Consider the following 18576-nt stretch of genomic DNA (forward strand, 5'->3'; position numbering starts at 1 on the left):
TCCAGTCTCTAATATGTCACTGAAGAAGTTCTTGAGCCATATTTTCCCATGCTTCCCAAGATATCTCACGAATTCAGGGAAAATACCATCTGAACCTGCAGCCTTCTTCATTTTTAGCATGTTGATGGCTTTCTTAATTTCTTCTTGGCTGAATGAATCAGTAAGAGTAGAGTCATTGTGGAGGCTGTTGTCCAATTTCTTCATCTCTCTCTCAATGTGTTTCTTCATAGTGGCGTCTATTGGAATTTTGTCAGATCTTGATTTGATATGTAGTGCCATTTCTTTTGGTGTTATTTCTGGCTCTTCTTTGCATATGATCGAAGCAGCACCAAGTTTCCTAAGGAGGGACCATGCTTTTCTGCTGGAGTGAGTAAAGCTCAGCTGAGAAGTTAGATCTCTCCATTTCTCTTTCCTTCCTTTACTCAGATCTCCTAATATCCTTCCTCGCATTTCAGGATCACCAGTTTTCTGATAACTGCATACCTGCCAACTTCACAAAACCAAAAATCAGGAGATTTTGATATGAAAATCAAGAAAAATCAGGAGAAATCAGGAGATACAATTGGTCAAAACTGCTTAATCTACATGTCTTGTGCAATATAGTACTATGATATATTTATAACATTTATTGCCTCAAAGAATGACTTGCTATACGAGGCTACAAGGCTAAAAATTACACATCTCTATTCCCTCACAGGAAGTATGTGAGTGAGATGATCAGTCTCTGATAAGCCTACCGAAAGTAGTATGAACTCATGCTCCACATGTGTGAATCAATCATGCACTTAGATGCCATTACTTAGCAAATGCATAGACTGATACATTGTATCACGCGTCCGCACGATTATGCGGATTATGCAAAGCGCAATGCTATTTGGATCAAATAATTAGCTGATGTACCCATGCTTCGCTATGGAATTCTCAGAAAGGCTAAAGTATTAAAATTTACCTATGATAACAATGACATTTACAGTAAGATACAAAAGTTGAAAACTAGAAAAGCAACTGGAATTGATAAGATATTGATAGGATATACTAAATGCAATGGGTTGGGATATAGTACCATATCTGAAATACTTATTTGATTATTGTTTGGTTGAAGGAGCTATACCAAATGAATGGAGTGTTGCTATAGTAGCCCCTGTGTATAAAGGAAAGGGCAATATGTAGTGCCATTTCTTTTGGCGTTATTCCTGGCTCTTCTTTGCGTATGTTCGAAGCAGCACCAAGTTTCCTAAGGAGGGACCATGCTGAAAATTACAGGCCAGTCAGTTTGACATGCATTGTATGTAAGCTTTGGGAAAGCATTATTTCGGATTATATTAAGACATATTTGCGAAATTAACAACTGGTTTGACAGAAGGCAGTTTGGGTTTAAGAAATGTTATTCCACTGAAGCTCAGCTTGTAGGATTTCAGCAAGATATAGAAGATATCCTGAATTCAGGAGGACAAATGGACTGTATTGCGATTGACCTATCTAAGGCATTTGATAGGGTACATCATGGAAGACTACTGGCAAAAATGAGTGCTATTGGACTAGAAAAAAGAGTGACTGAATGAGTGGCTATATTTCTAGAAAATAGAATAGGCAAAGCTTTATCTCACCCTGTAATAATTAAGAGGGGAATTCCTCAAGGCTGTATTATTGGATCTTTATGTTTTCTTATATATATCAATGATATGTGTAAAGAAGTGGAATCAGAGATAAGGCTGTATGCAGACGATGTTATTCTGTACAGAGTAATAAATTAGTTACAAGATTGTGAGCGGCTGCAGGGTGACCTCGATAGTGTTGTGAGATGGACGGTGGGCAATGGTATGATGATAAACAGGCTTAAAGGTCAGGTTGTGAGTTTCACAAATATGAAAAGTCCTCTCAGCTTTAATTACTGCGTTGATCGGGTGAATGTTCCTTTTGAGGATCATTGTAAGTACCTAGGTGTTAATATAAGAAAAGACCTCCATTGGGGTAATCACATAAATATGACTGTTAATAAAGGGTACAGATCTCTGCACATGGTTATGAGGGTATTGAGGGGTTGTAGTAAGGATGTAAAGGAGAGGGCATATAAGACTCTGGTAAGACCCAACAACTAGAGTATGGTTCCAGTGTATGGGACCCTCACCAGGATTACTTGATTCAAGAACTGGAAAAAATCCAAAGAAAAGCAGCTCGATTTGTTCTGGGCGATTTCCAATAAAAGAGTAGCGTTACAAAAATGTTGCAAAGTTTGGGCTGGGAAGACTTGGGAGAAAGGAGACGAGCTGCTCGATTAAGTGGTATGTTGCAAGAGACTATCCTCATCTATCCGTAATGAAAGTCTACTTAAAGGAGAAACAGTAAAACTTTTGTATCCACCTATTCAATACATTAAAAACAATTATAAAATTAGGATCTCATCCTTACTTTATTGCTTAAATATTAAAACACAGGACATGTTAAGTTCATATTTTAAACATCTTCAGCCATAAATATTCTTACCAGGTCAAATGATATTGTTTTTGAAGTTACACTTATGGTTTGCCTTTGACAAACTTATCCTTAATGAGCTCAGAAAAAGCCTCTTAAATATTAAAATGTTTGTATATTACATCGTCTTATTGAAAATAATAATTTAGTTTCAACCTTTAAAACCTTATTCTAATATTTAAAATACAATGCCAATACATTTACAATCTGTTGAAATTAATTAATGTTTTCAAATTATTCGTTGTATATACATTCAAACATTTTGTTACAACTGGTGTAACTTTTCACATATTATACTGTATGGAATTGGAATCTTAATACACTCAAAACAGCTGAGGTTAGGCTTCAATATTATACTATTCTTCCATAAAAGTGACAAAACTGATGTGCACTGTTGATTACAGGTTATGAAATATTTAACCTTGCAAGAATATTTATGGCTGAAGATGTTCAAAATATGAACGAAACATGTCCTATGTTTCAATATGGCGGCACAGTAGAGTTTCAGGCGATGTGCCGTAGATAATCAGCTGTGATATCTATGCGCGTAAAATTGGTACTACATGAAGGGTGAACTTTAGGATCTATTCCAGCTATGTATTTTTACTGTATGCCACCATGTGGTGCCACAGTATTCTTCCGAAGTCACTGACTGGCCAGTGGTCATTGTCACAGGTGAAACCGCGCCAGGCATTGTTTATTCCTCGTTTACGTACGTATCATCACTCAGTTTGTATAGTTGTGCAAAAATATAAAAAATGGGAGATATTGGTAATAATCTTAGTAGAAATGATAAGCGACTTGCAAAGAAGAGAATTAGTGAAGTGGATATTTGTGAATTACTGATGGATTCTGATGGAGAGGAAGATGTAAGTGTTGATGGCAGTGAATATAATGCTAGTGATGATGAGTGCAGTGACAGTGACAGTACGACGGATGTATGGAGTGATGCGGAAGACGATGGCGATACTGATAGTGATATTATAGGTCGGTGCTGGTGCAAATGGTGTAGACAATCATGCGAACAATGATACCTTGGGTCCTTGTGTAGGGGCACAGAAAGATATTCCATTTACAAGCCAGGAGCATCTAAATCTTCAAATTGATACTTCTACAGCCACACCATACGAGTTTTACCGATTGTTCCAAACAGACGAAGTTCTTGATTTGATGGTACTACAAACTAATATCAATGCAAATCTAACACTAGCGTATGCATATTAAGTGGTCTAGTCGTTTGAAGGAGTGGGCATATACTACAAAGGGACAAATGAAAGATTTTACAGGTTTGAGATTGTGGATGGTTCTTGTAAGAATGCCTTCATTATCAAATTACTGGAGCCAGTTTTCTGTATATGGAAATAGCGTAGCTGGTAAGGCAATGCTAAGAAATCGTTTTCAGTTACTACTTTGATTCTAGCACTTTGGTCCCAACGATGCTTCAGCTGGAAAGTTGCACAAGATTCAGCCACTGTTAGATATAATGCATATGAACTTCAAGAGTGTCAAAACTCCAGGTGAAAACCTCGTAGTTGATGAATCAATTATTCCGTGGAGGGGTCGTTTATCATTCCGGCAATTTATGCCTGGTAAGGCACACAGGTACGGTGTTAAAGAATTTAAGCTGTGCGACGACACGGGCTACACCTACAAAACTAAAGTATACGCAGGTAAAGATACCTTGAATGCTCAGAATACACTGAGCATGGCTACTCAAGTTGTAATGCAACTTATGGACCCGTATCTGGACAGTGGTCGCTTTCTCTGCACCGACATTAATTACTCATCAATTGAGTTAGCTGAGGTGCTACTGGATCGTAAGACACATTTTATTGGCACACTTAGGAAAAATAGAAAAGGTTTACCAAAGGATGTTTTAAATGCAAAGCTTAAGAAGGGAGAACTCATTGCAATGGAGAAGGGAAATGGATTGACAGTGATGAAGTAGAGAGATCAGAGGGACGTGCTGATTATGTCAACCAAATGTTCTAATGATGTAATAGCTACGGGCAAAAAGAAGAGGAAACACGAAGATGTGGTTAAACCAAAAATGGTAATAACGTACAATAAAATGAAAGGAGAAAAGGATATTGCAGACACATTTTCTTCGTATCACACTGCAATGAGGAAAACCATCCGATGGTACCACAAAATTGCAGATGACATTCTTTTTGGTACTGCCGTTGTAAATGCACTGCTTCTGTACAATGCTTATGTTGCAATGCGAGAGTCACTGCCTGCCAATCATGCTGAGACTCATTTTCATCGTTTAGAGTTATCAAAAAACTGTTCACCACAATATGTAATCTGTATATATAAAATAACTGTTTTGTCCGTACATTGCTCAGAATTTAAAAAGGATGGTATTTCTGTATTAGTCGTGTCCACAGTAACAAGGAAATGGACTTTTCGATTTTCAGTAATTTCTGTCTGTCTGTCTGTGTGTACACGCATCACGAGAAAACGGCTTAAAAGAATTTAATGAAAATCGGTATTCAAAGTCGGTGAATAAGTCGCTATAATCCATGCTATAAATAATTGTATTCACGCTGAGTGAAATGGTAGTTCAGGGGAATGCCTAAAATTTAATTCTCAAATATTTGTTATTAGTGGTCGTATCTTAACAGAAGTCAGTAAACGAAGTCGGGGAATAACTTGCTACAATTTAGGCCATAAATAATTGTATTCAGGGCGAGAAAATGGTAGTTTAAGGGAAGGCCTAAAATTTAGTTCTGAAATATTGTTGTTATTAGTGGTCCCATCTTAATGAAAATCGGTATACACATTCGGGGAATAAGTTGCTATACGGTAATCTAGGTCATAAATAATTTTATTCATGCTGAGTGAAATGGTATTTTAGGAGAAGGCCTAAAATTTAATTCGCAAATATTCATGTCATTAGTGGTCGTATCGATATAAATACTACATAACTAAAGTTATAGAGTATTAAATTTCCGATCATTTATGTCTTATTCATTGTTACCGTACCGGCTATTATCACTGAGATATTCATGAATTTGGATTTTTCTTACCAAGTCCATATCAGCCCCGAGTCACAAGAAAATTGGTAAACAGAATTTAATAAAAATTGGCATGTTAAGTCGGAGAATAAGGAACTACAATCTAGGATATAAATGTGAAGGCCTACAATATAGAAAGCTCATAAAATTGAACAGTAACATTACATTGACCATTGTTTGTTATGATGTGCTTTGTGTCGTCTGTTGCCACTCAACTCCGATAGATAGGATTACTGCTGTGTATCGAGTATTGTTTCAAAATTTACCTTACGTTGCGCCGACACAGATATGTCTTATGGCGACGATGGGATAGGACAGGGTTAGGAGTGTGAAGGAAGCGGCCTTGGCCATAATTAAGGTACAGCCAAAGCATTTGCCTGGTGTGAAAATGGTAAACCAGGGAATACCATCTTCAGGGCTGCCAACAGTGGGGCTCAAATCCACAATCTCCGGGATACAAGCTCACAGCTGCACGTCCCTAACTGCACGGCTAACTCACCCAGTCGTACCAAGTATAACAGCCTGCCTGAATATTGGCGGGAAGTAGCTGGGAATTAGATAACTTTCTTCTTTAGCATGCCATTCCTCTGGTTCATAAATTTTCTGTTACTACTGGTACATAACACACTGGTTCATCAAAGCATACAAGCTATTCAGTCCCTACTCTGAGGCACTGATTGGAATGAGCAGAGTGCATATTTAACGGAATAATGGCCGAGGAGTGTTTACGGTTGTCTACGGACTGGTCATCCAAGCTCTGGAACTTTGGACTGTTAGATCGGCACCATAGTACTGTTCGTTAAAAGTGAGAAAATGTGCGGTTTTTAATTTGATTGAGTATTTTATATCACAACTTTCCTACTGACGTTTTTGTAATGACCTATGCTGACTTCAGTTAGGAAAACCACAAAGTCAGTCTTTCTGAGAATCCCGTAGCGAAGCACAGGTACATCAGCTAGTGTAATATAAGTACTTGTTTTGAATTTTACAAGGTTTGCATAAATATTGCATTAATTTGAATTAGCAAATAAAACTCCTGTTTTTGAAATTCGTACTGCACATTCCATGTCAAATTCTGTGACACCATATGGCGTCATGCTATATTTTATCTTTCCTAAGAATTGATGTGACACCATATGGCGTCACACAATACCTTGGTATGGTGAGATAAAATTTACTTAGTACACCATATAAATACATCCCAAGGTTATATCAACAGCCTACAACATGTACAATTGCTTTGGCACCAGCGGAATGCAATTCAAAAACATGCCTGGCACCAGTGGAATAGTGTGTTACAATCGGCTAACGTGTTAAGCAATAAAATAAGGATGAGATCCTAATTTTATAATTGCTTTTAATGTATTGAATAGGTGGATACAAAAGTTTTACTGTTTCTCCTTTAAGAGGTATGTTCCGAGCTGTCAGTGGAGAGATGGTGTGGGAGGACATCAGTAGACGAATAAGTTTGAGTGGTGTCTTTAAAAGGAGGAAAGAACACAATATGAAGACAAAGTTGGAATTCAAGAGGACAAATTGGGGTAAATATTCAAATATAGGACGGGGAGTTAGTGATTGGAACTGTACCGGGAGGTACACCTCTACGCCGCGCGTTCAAAATGAGAGCCTAAAACAACTCCTCTATCTATCAAATGTGAAACCAATAATACAACAAGTTAGAACTTTACTCTGAAGATGTCACCACTAAAATCTGATATAATTTTGTTATTGCGAAGTTTCCTGAACTGTATGAATTTCTACTTGTTTTGTTTTCCATTCATCAAGATGTTTGGACATTCTCTCATAGATGACACTACCAAAGAACGATGATCATGCACCCTGGTGTGAAGTGAAAGAACCTTTATAGAAGTTTTGTATTCATAAGTTTTTTTATCTAATTGATGTTCATTTATTTTTCGGTTGGCAATATTTCCTTTTTTATTTCCGCCAGTTTTGAATCTAGCCAATCCCTAATTTCTGCAATTAATTTTCTACCAATCACAGTCTTCTTCATCTTCTACTTCGATTTTCGGTGTAACTTTTAAATTCACCAATAAAAGTGAGAGGGTGTGGCTAGTTTAATCTTGAATGATCTCGAACTTTCCCCAAGGGTTTAGAAACCGCGGATTTTCACGTCTCTTGGCCAATTGATCGTCATCTGACCTAGTGTGTGTGTCAAAGCAGGAGGCGGGCGGCACCTCTTTCATCAGGCAGCAGTACACCGCCAAGGTAATGGCCACACAACATCTTTATTTCTTGCTAGCTCCGCAGTTTAACTTGAGGGAAAGGTCCCAGTTTTCCTAAAAATGTAACTTTCTGCCGGCTAATGTAAAAACTTCATAAAATCTTTCACTGTAAATCGGGGATAGAGAGTGATGTACCCTCTCGAACTCCCCTTCATATTGGTTTGAGGTGACTATGTTTTGTAACTGGTTTTCTTCCTTTCTGTAATGTCGTAATTTATTCTCATACGAGTCACCTCCATAGTTTAGGAATAGCCCGATTCATCGGCCTAGTGCGCTTTGGTTTTTGTGTTCATATCTACGAGTGCAAGTAATTCGCCTCCATTCATTTTGTGTTCGGGCCATTTATTCAGTCATCATTCTTGTTCCATGAAGGCCCAGTAGTTTGGGTACTAAATACCCCTGTATAATCCAGAAATTGTAAGTTGATGCTGCCTTGAATAGGCTTGGAAAACTGAGAGCCTGTTAGCTCCTTTTTCAAAGTAAGATTACTGTATGCCTCTTGAAGGCTAGATGTTGGATTTTGGGAGCAAGTGCTCCATGAATTAGGGGGATTTCTGCCCTTGAGTGAATTTGTGTTCTTTGTAAATTTGAGCTGAAAGCTCAGGAAATGTAAAGTGAGGGGCTTGAAGCCCAGGACTTGTGGAATTCCTATATTGTATTTTCCTTGATTTGGTTCTAAATTACTAATTGTACCTGTTTCGTTGTTATTTGTTGATTTTTGACATTCTATAGAAATATAACCTTTGTTAAAGTTTTAAATTAACTTTAATATTGTAGTTATGTTAACCCGGCACCTTCTTTAACCTCTTTCTGCTCCACGGGTAACTCCACACCAAGTGGTAGCAGAGCGTGGGTGAATGGGTCTCAATTAAGCCCCTTTTGACGGCTAAACATGGAATACACACTAAATTCTAAGAATTTTCTCAGTCGCTGGAATTTTTTTTTTTTCCTTTTCTAAATTTGTAAATTGCTTTCATCATGCCTGGCCCTTGCGAAGTCCTCCATACCAGCTACTTGCGCAAGGAGGAATTGATTTACGAATTATTAGAAATGTTCAATCTGGAGGCAAGCTTGCGGCAGATAAACCAAACTGAAGGAGTCCCTAGAATTGCCTATTATTATCCCAACTTTGGGAGAGAAGGATATTGGTGAGGCTCTCTCCACTATCAAGGACAACACCACCGAGCTAGCTTCCGTAGTAAGTTTTTTGAAGTAAATGATCCATCTCCTAACCAACTCAAAAGAGTACAGGCAGGATTGTTCCACTTTTACAATAGAGTTAGGGACCTATTGTCTCTCAAGTTAAAAGAAGACCATGATAAGGAGACGAGTAATCTTGTTGAACACCTGTCTGAAATGTCAAATAAAGCTCTTCAATTGTTGACTGGGGCAGCTACTCCCAAAACCGACCAAGCCTCTGTGGTAAACATTGTAAGTGAGGAAGATTCTTCCAAGGGTGTAGAAAACAGGAAATCTGTGGCAACTCAACTAACTTCTGCCCCATTAGGAAATGAGCCAGATCGTCGTACATCCATTGCACCATTCTTTTTAAATAATGCTGTGTCTGAAGCTTCTTCACCCCCTAGGCTGTTACCTATTATGTCACCTGGGTTTAGTAGTTTGCCTCATCCTTTGGCAATGTTGCTTTGGGGAATTTCTAAATTTCGATTAATTCTAATAATGATGTCATTTCATTTTCAAGATTCTTAGTTGAATTTCAAGATCACGCTCTAGTGTTTTCTTTTTCTCCTTCTCAAATTATTTACCCTTACTGATTAGGTGTCCTTAATTACAATACTAAACTTTTTTTTTTTCCTAGTTGCTTTACGTCGCACTGACACAGATAGGTCTTATGGCGACGATGGGACAGGAAAGGGCTAGGAGTGGGAAGGAAGCGGGCCTTAATTAAGGTACGGCCCCAGCATTCGCCTGGTGTGAAAATGGGAAACCACAGAAAACCATTTTCAGGGCTACCGACAGTGGGGTTCGAAACTAGTATCTCCCAAATACTGGATACTGGCCGCACTTAAGCGACTGCAGCTATCGAGCTCGGTGATTCTAAACTAAGTGGTAAAATATGTATACATAGGCATTATTGTAAACACAATGGACGGTTTAACAATTTAAATGACAGTGCTAAAATTGGGATATATCGTTGATTCTAATAACAATGACGTTCAAAACACAGTAATATCTTCACAATAACGAGATTTGGCTACAATTCTCAAGTTCTTTGTTTTTTTAAAAGATTGTAGTTGACTAATTGTATTAAAATTTGAGTCGTAAATTCTATTAAAACTCAATAGTGTCTAAAGCTTAAAATCTTGAATGCTTTGGAAATATTCTGCTTCATATGTTGATATGAGGCATGCTTCTGTAACCTATTAGTTGTAGACGGTGAAATACAACTATTGGTGGTTTCCTCGAACTAGTCTTGATTTGATGAGCAGATTACTTATAAGCAAATTAACAAGGACAGGCCTTAACCTTGAGATAAATTACAAAGGCTGAAGATGCTTTAAACTAAGCGAAACATGTCCCTTTTAATGTAGTGTTGTAGCAATGGGAACTTCTAACAACACAAAATCAATTGTATTGAAAAGGTGGAATAGAAAAATAAAAAACACAAAATTGTATGCAAAGTACTACAGTGTCGATCTAACAGTTCAAAGTTTCAGAGCTAGAATGACCAGGATGCAGACAGCCGCAAACACTCCTGTGTAATTATTCCGTTTAAAAGTGCACACTGCTCATTCCAATCATTGCCTCAGAGTAGGGATCGAATACCTGGAATACTATGATGATCCAGTGTGTTACGTACCAGTAGTATCAGAAAATTCATGTACCGGAGGAATGGCATGCTAAAGAAGAGAGAGATCTAACTCCCCATCTACTTCCCGCCAATATTCAGGCAGGCTGTTATACTTAATACGCAGCAGTAATCCCATCTATCTGAGATAAATGGCAGCAGAATACACAAAGCACATCACAACTCACAATGGTGAATGTGATGTTATTGTTGATCAATTTTTTGAGCTTTCTATATTGGAGGCCTTCACATTTAGTTTTCTTCCAACTCTGTGATATTAGAACATCTAATGTAGTGAGTCATCCTTCTTTCATGACTCCCTCTTCTGTTATTATTGAAGCAATCGTTCCTTCATGACTTTTTCTCATTCTTATAATCATCTTCAAAATTTAATCACTATGACCACCAATATTATTATAGTTGGTACAGTAAAACTGAATAAGACAAAAATAATCGGAAATTGTATTCCCGGTAACTTTTGTTATGTAGTACTTTTTAATATGACCAGTAAGATAGGTAATTCAAAATTAAATTTTTGGCACCTTCCCCTAAACTATAATTTCGAACAGGGTGAATAAAATTATATAGCGTAGACTGTAGTTCCTTATTAGCCGATTTTACATAAAATTCTGTTCACCCACTTTCTCGTACCTCGGCGCTGATATAGACTTGGCAACAAAAATCCAAATCATTTTATTTATATTGAGATGAATTAAAATTAGTCAGAATTGTCTCCAAATGGCTCATAAAATCTCTAGAAAAGTCACTAGTCATTATCATTGAAATTCAGTCACTAAATTACTAAGAAAGACTTCATATCTAGCGATTAGTCTCTAGAATCGAACGAAGAGAATGGAATCGAGTGAACTAATGTGAACGAACACAAACATAGTACGCGAGAATGAGAGATTGACAATCGATATACGCGTTGCGATATATGGGTTTCAATAAACGTCGCACATTCGCGCACATTTCTCACATTAATAAACGTCGATATTTTGTTTGAAAGCGGCCAATGAGCAAAGGACTTCCGGCCACTGGCGTAAAGCTGAAATGGCGAGATTTGAAAACAAATGTTTGAAGTTCACCAAAAATAAGCTAAAATCGGGAGAAATATTAGAATAATCAGGAGGCGGGAGAACTGTCGAGAATCGGGAGTTTCCCGCCTAAATTGGGAAAGATGGCAGATATGCAACTATCATATATTTTTTGGGTAGTTTTATCCTAGGTGTGCTAGGTACCAACTGATGAGCCCACCCTAGCACACGAGGGCAAAACGCTGGCAACCGAGAATGAGTTAGCTGGAAAGTTTATAATGTCCAATAACGGACCATTTATATCGGTATTAAGTACTGCGGTGTCGATCTAACAGTTCAAAGTTCCAGAGCTAGAATGAACAGGCCGCACACAACCCCGAACACTCCTGTGTAATTATTCCATTTAAGTGTGCACACTGCTCATTCCAATCACTGCCTCAGAGTAGGGATCGAATACCTGGAATACTATGATGATCCAGTGTGTTACGTACCAGTAGTATCAAAAAATTTATGAACCAGAGGAATGGCAGGATAAAGAAGAGAGAGATTTAACTCCCCAGCTACTTCCCGCAAATATTCAGGCAGGCTGTTGTACTCGATACGCAGCAGTAATCCCAATTATCTGAGATAAATGGCAGCAGAATACACAAAGCACATCACAAAAAACAATGGTGAATGTAATGTTATTGTTGATCAATTTTATGAGCTTTCTATATTGCAGGCCTTCTCATTCAATTTCTTCCGACTTTGTGATAATAGAGCATCTAATGTAAAGTGAGTCATCTTTTCTTTCATGACTCCCTCTTGTGTTATTATTCAAGCGACGTTCCTTCATGACATTTTTATCATTCTTATAATTATCTTCAAAATTTAATCACCATCACCACCAATATTATTATAGTTGGTACGTTAAAACTGAATGAGACATAAATAAAAGGAAATTGTATTCTCTATAGCTTTTGTTATACAGTACTTTCCGATATGACCGATAAGATAGGTACTTAAAAATTAAATTTTTGGCACCTTCCCCTCAACTACCATTTAGAACAAGGAGAATAAAATTATTTATAGCGTATACTGTAGTTCCTTATTCCCCGACTTAACATACCGATTTTCATTAAATTCTGTTCACCCATTTTCTAGTGGTTGTGTTGATATGGGTTTACAACAAAAATCAAAATTCATGAATGTCTGTTACCATAGCAGGTACGGTAACAATATGTAAGGCATAAATTATAAGAAATTTAATAATTTGTAACTTTAGTTATGTAGTATTTATCGACAGGGCCAATAATAACAAATATTAAGAATTAAATTTTAAGCCTTCCCCTAAACTACCATTTCGCTCATACAGACAGACATAAATTACGGAAAATTAAAACGTTCATTTCCCCTTGTTACTGTGGCCATGACCAGTACAGAAATACCATTCCTTTTAAATGCTGAGCAATGTACGGACAAAACTCTTAGTTTATTTATATTGAGATAAGTTGATAGTAGTCAGAATTGTCTCCAAATGACTCCTAAAATCTCTAGAAAAGTCACTAGTCGTTATCATTGAAATTCTGTCACTAAATTACAAAAAAGACTCCGTATCTAACAGCTAGTCTCTAGAATCAAGTAGACTGATGTGGACTGTGAACGAACACAAACATACCATAAGATAGGAAAACTTTAAAGGGTCCACCTTTTCAATACAAACAAATGTTATAAGTTTATTTACAACATTTATTTACACTTGGAACTAGTTTCGATGCTGTTTCGACTAGTTCCAAGTGTAAATATATGTTGTAAATAAACTTATAACATTTATTTGTATTGAAAAGGTGGACCCTTTTAAGTTTCCTATCTTACGTTCTCAGTTCAATACAGACAAAAAATGAAATTCTTAGATTTACACGAACATACCACGCGAGAACGAGATTCACAATCGATATATGCGTCGCAATATACAGATTTCAATAAACATCGCACATTCGCTCACATTTCTTGCATTAATAAATGCCTAATGTATGGCCACTGGCTGCATTAAATATTATTATTATATTTCATTTGGAATCGGCCAATTACCGAAGGACTTCCTGCCACTGGCGTAAAAAATCTGAAATGGCGGAATTTGAAAACAAATGTTTGAAGTTCACAAAAATATAAGCTAATATCGGGAGAAATAATAGAACAATCGGGAGGCAGGAAAAACTGTCGAAAAATCAGGAGTCTGCCGCCTAAATCGGGAAAGTTAGCAGGTATGCATTTAGCCATGGAGCTGGACTATTAACAATGAGAGGGACAATAAAGACCATTGAACATTGTAGCACCAGAATCCATCAAAATTCCCAAGAGCACTTTTTCTTCGAGTGAAAGTGTTGTTTTGGAATTACCAGTTATCTGAATGCCAGTTAAGAGGGATTCTACTATACTTGTTGCTTCCCTTTCATCTGCATGATGTTATTTTGCCTTACATCACCTCTAACCACTAACAGTCTTAAAACAAACCAGGGCACTGGAAATTTTTCTTACAAAAGTCCTTTGTGATACTGGAAGCGAATAGTATAGTAGTGCTTGAATGTGACAATTCTATAATCAAACAGAATAACAGAGTAACCAATACATAGAATTCTAAGCAGCAAATGAATGGAGATTAGAAGCCAAGAGATAAAACAGAAAAGTTAACAATATTTCTATTTATTGAAGAAGAAGACAAACAGGAGGGAAGAGATTTACAAACTAGCAAGGAATTTTGATAAAAACTACCAATGATTAACATGAACTTATATTAATTTCACCACTGGACAAGTTTAAGGATAACAGTGATCTTCCATAATTTCTCTACATAAATAAACACTACTCACCTCTTCACACTGTTACTATCATCATTGTCAGAGATAATACTCTCAGCTCCTGGGGGGGCTTCTTTCTTATTAGTACTATTCTGCTTAAGTTGAAATTCACTAAGTTTCAATAGTTCATTCAGCAACTTAAACTGCCGAGTGTTAGCAGTTGAAGGGCTGCTAGTCTCTTGAGATTTCTGTTTTGGAGAGACAACTTTACTACTATCACTCCTCGTGCCGGCTTCCACTGATAAACTACGAACATATCGTGCACTGTTGCGAAAAACTTCTCTTGTTGCTTGTGATCTATCAACAGTGAACTGCCTTGATTTTGAATCAGCTAATGGCGAAAAGTATATTTCAGTTTCATTCTGTTTTGAAGCACACTGACCATTAGAGAATGGAATATTTACTGTATTAAGGGAAGCACCAGCAGGAATAAAACTTATATTATTCTGAGACTGTGAATTATATTTTAGGCATTCTTGTTTTGGTGACTTTTGTGATAAAGGTGATTCACATTCCTGTTTGACTGTAACTTTACACAATGATTGTTGCAACTCTGCTTCTGATTTCTCAAGTTGTTCTTTCACTAATTCTGTTTGTGCAAAACCATTCACAAAATCACATTTAGTGTCACTAGAGTTTTTAATGTCATCTTGGTCTGAATGAAGTTTTGCCTTCTTATCTTGAAGGAGAAGATCAAGCAAAGATGATTTCACTTGATTAGTACCAGTGGGTTTTGCAGTAGCAGACACTATTTCTTCACCCAAATTAGAGCTACGGGATGAAGAACTATCAGATTTCTTCAAAGAGTTGAGGAGTTCTAGAAGATCATTTCTACGAGGAACCGAGTTTTCAGTGCTCTTCAAGGACGATTCTGATGAAAGGGAATCTATATCCGAATCAGATTTCACCATTTCCTACAAAGAAAAAAGGAGTAAAAGTGTTAACAATGACATTAAAACCCTTCCAATATTTGTTGCAAAGCAAGAACTATGCCAGTATCAAATTATCACGATATCAACAAATTTCAGAAGCATTCCATTCATCTGTATAGCTTTCTTGACAAGAGTATGGATCAAATATCTCAAAAGTACATTGACTACAGAATAAACTCCAAGTGCTGTGTAATGTAAAACTTACAAAAGATATTTATAAAAAAATAATGAATTATATTTCCTACACTGTTAGACTGAAACATTCAAGCAGGTAAAGATTCTGATTATAAAAAAGGCTTGTTATCAATCTCTTACACTTCTCATTGAATATCTTAAGGGTAACAGTTGTAAAAGCTTTGTATTTACAGTTTACCAGAAACAGTTATAAGCTTTTCTGTTCAGTTGCCCTCACAGAAGGAGAAAGAATTTAATGGCATAAGAGTGATGCCCAACGGTGGAATTTCCTTCTGTGCCATTGACTACCAAAGTACATATCATTACACGAACAGGAGTGAAAAAAAAAAAATCAGACCTATGGCAATTTATTCCATACAATACCACATTAACAATGAATGTATTCATGGATGTATTCATCTCATCATACAATACAAAGACTTTCAACGTTCAGTCTGCAAGCCTCTGTAAATATAAATCGCCGCCACAATCCTTTATTTGTAACTAATTCTGTGGCCTCGATTAATTATATTTCTCTTATCTTTAAATTGTTGGAAATTGAGTCTAACCATTGTTGTCATGGTCTCCCTATGCCCCTCTCACCCTCCATAAAAGAGTCCATTATTTTCCTAATTAACCTATCCTCCTCCATTCACTTCACATGACCCCACCACTGAAGCCAGTTTATGCATACAGCTTCATCCATCGAGTTCATTCCTAACTTAGGCTTTATTTCATCAGTTCAAGTGCCCTCCTGCCATTGTTCCCACCTGTTTGTACCAGCAATCATCCTCACTAATTTCATGTCTGTTACTTCTAGCTTATGAATAAGATATCCTGAGTCCACCCAGCTTTCATTCCCATAAAGCAAAAATGTTCTGAAAACAGTCCGATGTAAAGATACACAGTTTAAAAACATATTACAGGGACCTTTTTTATAACGTCTGGTATGTGACATTAGTTTGGTAGATGGGGTTCCAATGGTCGTACAGCATACCTTTAGACCTTAGCTACTTACGTCAAATCGAAGTTACACTCCATCTGTAGGCGTAGGCACGCATTAAACTGTGACCCCTCAAAACAAAGTGAATAGAGGTGCGTCCGTGTGTCCTGTGGTACACAGACCACTGCGGTCATTTGAACATGTTGTACGTAAACCAGCACATCCCATGAGACATCTTAACGAGGCTCAAGTCGCAAAGGCCATCACTTTGATCCAGGAAGGATGGACTTTTCGTCGTGTTGACGTGAATCTCAATGTCTCTCCGTCAGTTACTCAACACTTGTGGAATCGCTACGAGATGGGCCAGTTCACAAGGAGGTTTGGACAAGGTCATGGACGCATGAAAACCCCACAGGATGACCGATATCTGACCATTTGTGTTTTGCGGCGTCGTTCAGCAACTGTCAGAGATGGTGGTGGTGGTGATTTTTGTTTTAAGAGGAAGTACAACGAGGTAATCATCCTCTCTGAACAAATAAGTGGAAAAGAAATTTAAAATATAAAACAAAATTATTTATTCAACAAAGGATTTTGGAAACGCAGTATAAAATAAAACAAAAAATTATTATAAAACTAGGCCGAAAGGATTACTAACGTATCAAAAGGGAACGTACGTTCCCTGAGTAACAGTACACTTGTAATTTACATACCCTTGATAAGTCCACTGTCGCACATAAAGCGGATGACGAGATCAGCAGTAGTCGCGTCATCGGCTAGTATGCGTTCGAGTGTTTCCTGCAGGCCGAGGCTCCGTCTTAGGCCAGAGAGATCGGCGCACTCTGTGAGGATGTGGGCCACGGTGAATTCGGCACCACAAGAACACACTGGGGGGTCTTCCCTCTTTAGAAGATAAGAGTGCGTGGATCGTAAATGACCTATCCTCAGACTGCACAGTACTATGGCCTCTCTCCGTGAAGGTCGGAAAGAGGACCGCCACACGGTAGTTGTCTGCTTAATTGCTCTCAGCTTGTTGGGAGTTCGGATATCTAGCCACTCCGATTTCCAGAACGCCAAGATGGTTCGACGTAGCTGAGAACAAATATCCTTAGCAGGTACATTGACGGGTCTTGGAGGTAAAAGTGCAGCTTCCTTTGCTGCTTCATCCGCAAGTTCGTTTCCCACAATCCCAACGTGGCTTGGAAGCCACGTGAAAGTAATTCTGGTGCTAGCATCGCTTAACCTGGCTAGAAGGTCATGTATCTGCTGCACCAGTGGGCGTTGCGAGAAACAGGTTTCAATAGACTGCAGAGAGCTTAACGAATCGGTACACAACAGAAAGTGGCTTCTTTCGTCACGCAGTGCAAACTGCAGAGCCTCTAAGATGGCGCAAAGCTCTGCAGTATACACGCTACATACTTTAGGGAGCGAGATCTTCGTACTCATATCAATGACAAAAGAGCAACCAACATTATCTCCGATTTTAGAACCATCCGTGAAGATTAGTCTCGCGGCCGGATATTGGTGAACAAAGTACCTCCGACGAACGGAGGAATCCGTGTTCACCTTGGGTCCACAGAGCAGATCTAGACGTATATCCAGTCGCGGAACCAACCACGGAGGTACCTCGCTAAGAGTTCGATATCAATATTCAAATCATGACACAAGCTATCAATCCGAAACCCAACCGGCCGTGTGGCATTCGGCCGGTCTTGGCACCGCTGGTGGTATTGGGTGCGATAGATGCATTGATAGCTTGGATGTAGCGGCATTTCATGAATTTTGGCAGCGTATGTTAGGAGTAACTGCTGCCTCCTTATCCGTAAAGGTGGAACTCCCGCTTCAGCGAGCAGGCTGGGAATGGGGCTAGTACGGAAAGCACCCGTTGCCAGCCTTACTCCACTATGGTGAATACTGTCTAAAAGGCTCAGCGTAGATTTTGATGCTGAGTCATAAGCCGCACTTCCATAGTCAATTCGGGAGAGGACCGTCGCCGTGTAAAATCGTAGCAGTACCGCACGGTCAGCCCCCCACGAAGTGCCGCTGAGAAACTTAAGCATGTTAAGTCTCTTCATGTAGGCAACCTTTAACTGACTGATGTGGGGCTGC

General features: G+C 38.2%; 1 protein-coding gene across 4 annotated transcripts in view; it reads right to left on the reverse strand.

Moving 5' to 3' along the window:
- The window catches only part of LOC136877431 (putative ATP-dependent RNA helicase TDRD12), an 821384-nt gene that overhangs the window by 598311 nt on the left and 204497 nt on the right, over positions 1 to 18576 (reverse strand). For all 4 annotated transcript variants that reach the window (XM_067151463.2, XM_067151464.2, XM_067151462.2 and 1 more), the window contains one exon: positions 14434 to 15335. In XM_067151463.2, the coding sequence (XP_067007564.2) occupies positions 14434 to 15335 (902 nt within the window). The remainder of the gene's footprint in view (positions 1 to 14433; positions 15336 to 18576) is intronic.

This window comes from Anabrus simplex, chromosome 7 (genome assembly GCF_040414725.1).
Source record: "Anabrus simplex isolate iqAnaSimp1 chromosome 7, ASM4041472v1, whole genome shotgun sequence".
NCBI classification, from domain to species: Eukaryota; Metazoa; Arthropoda; class Insecta; order Orthoptera; family Tettigoniidae; genus Anabrus; species Anabrus simplex.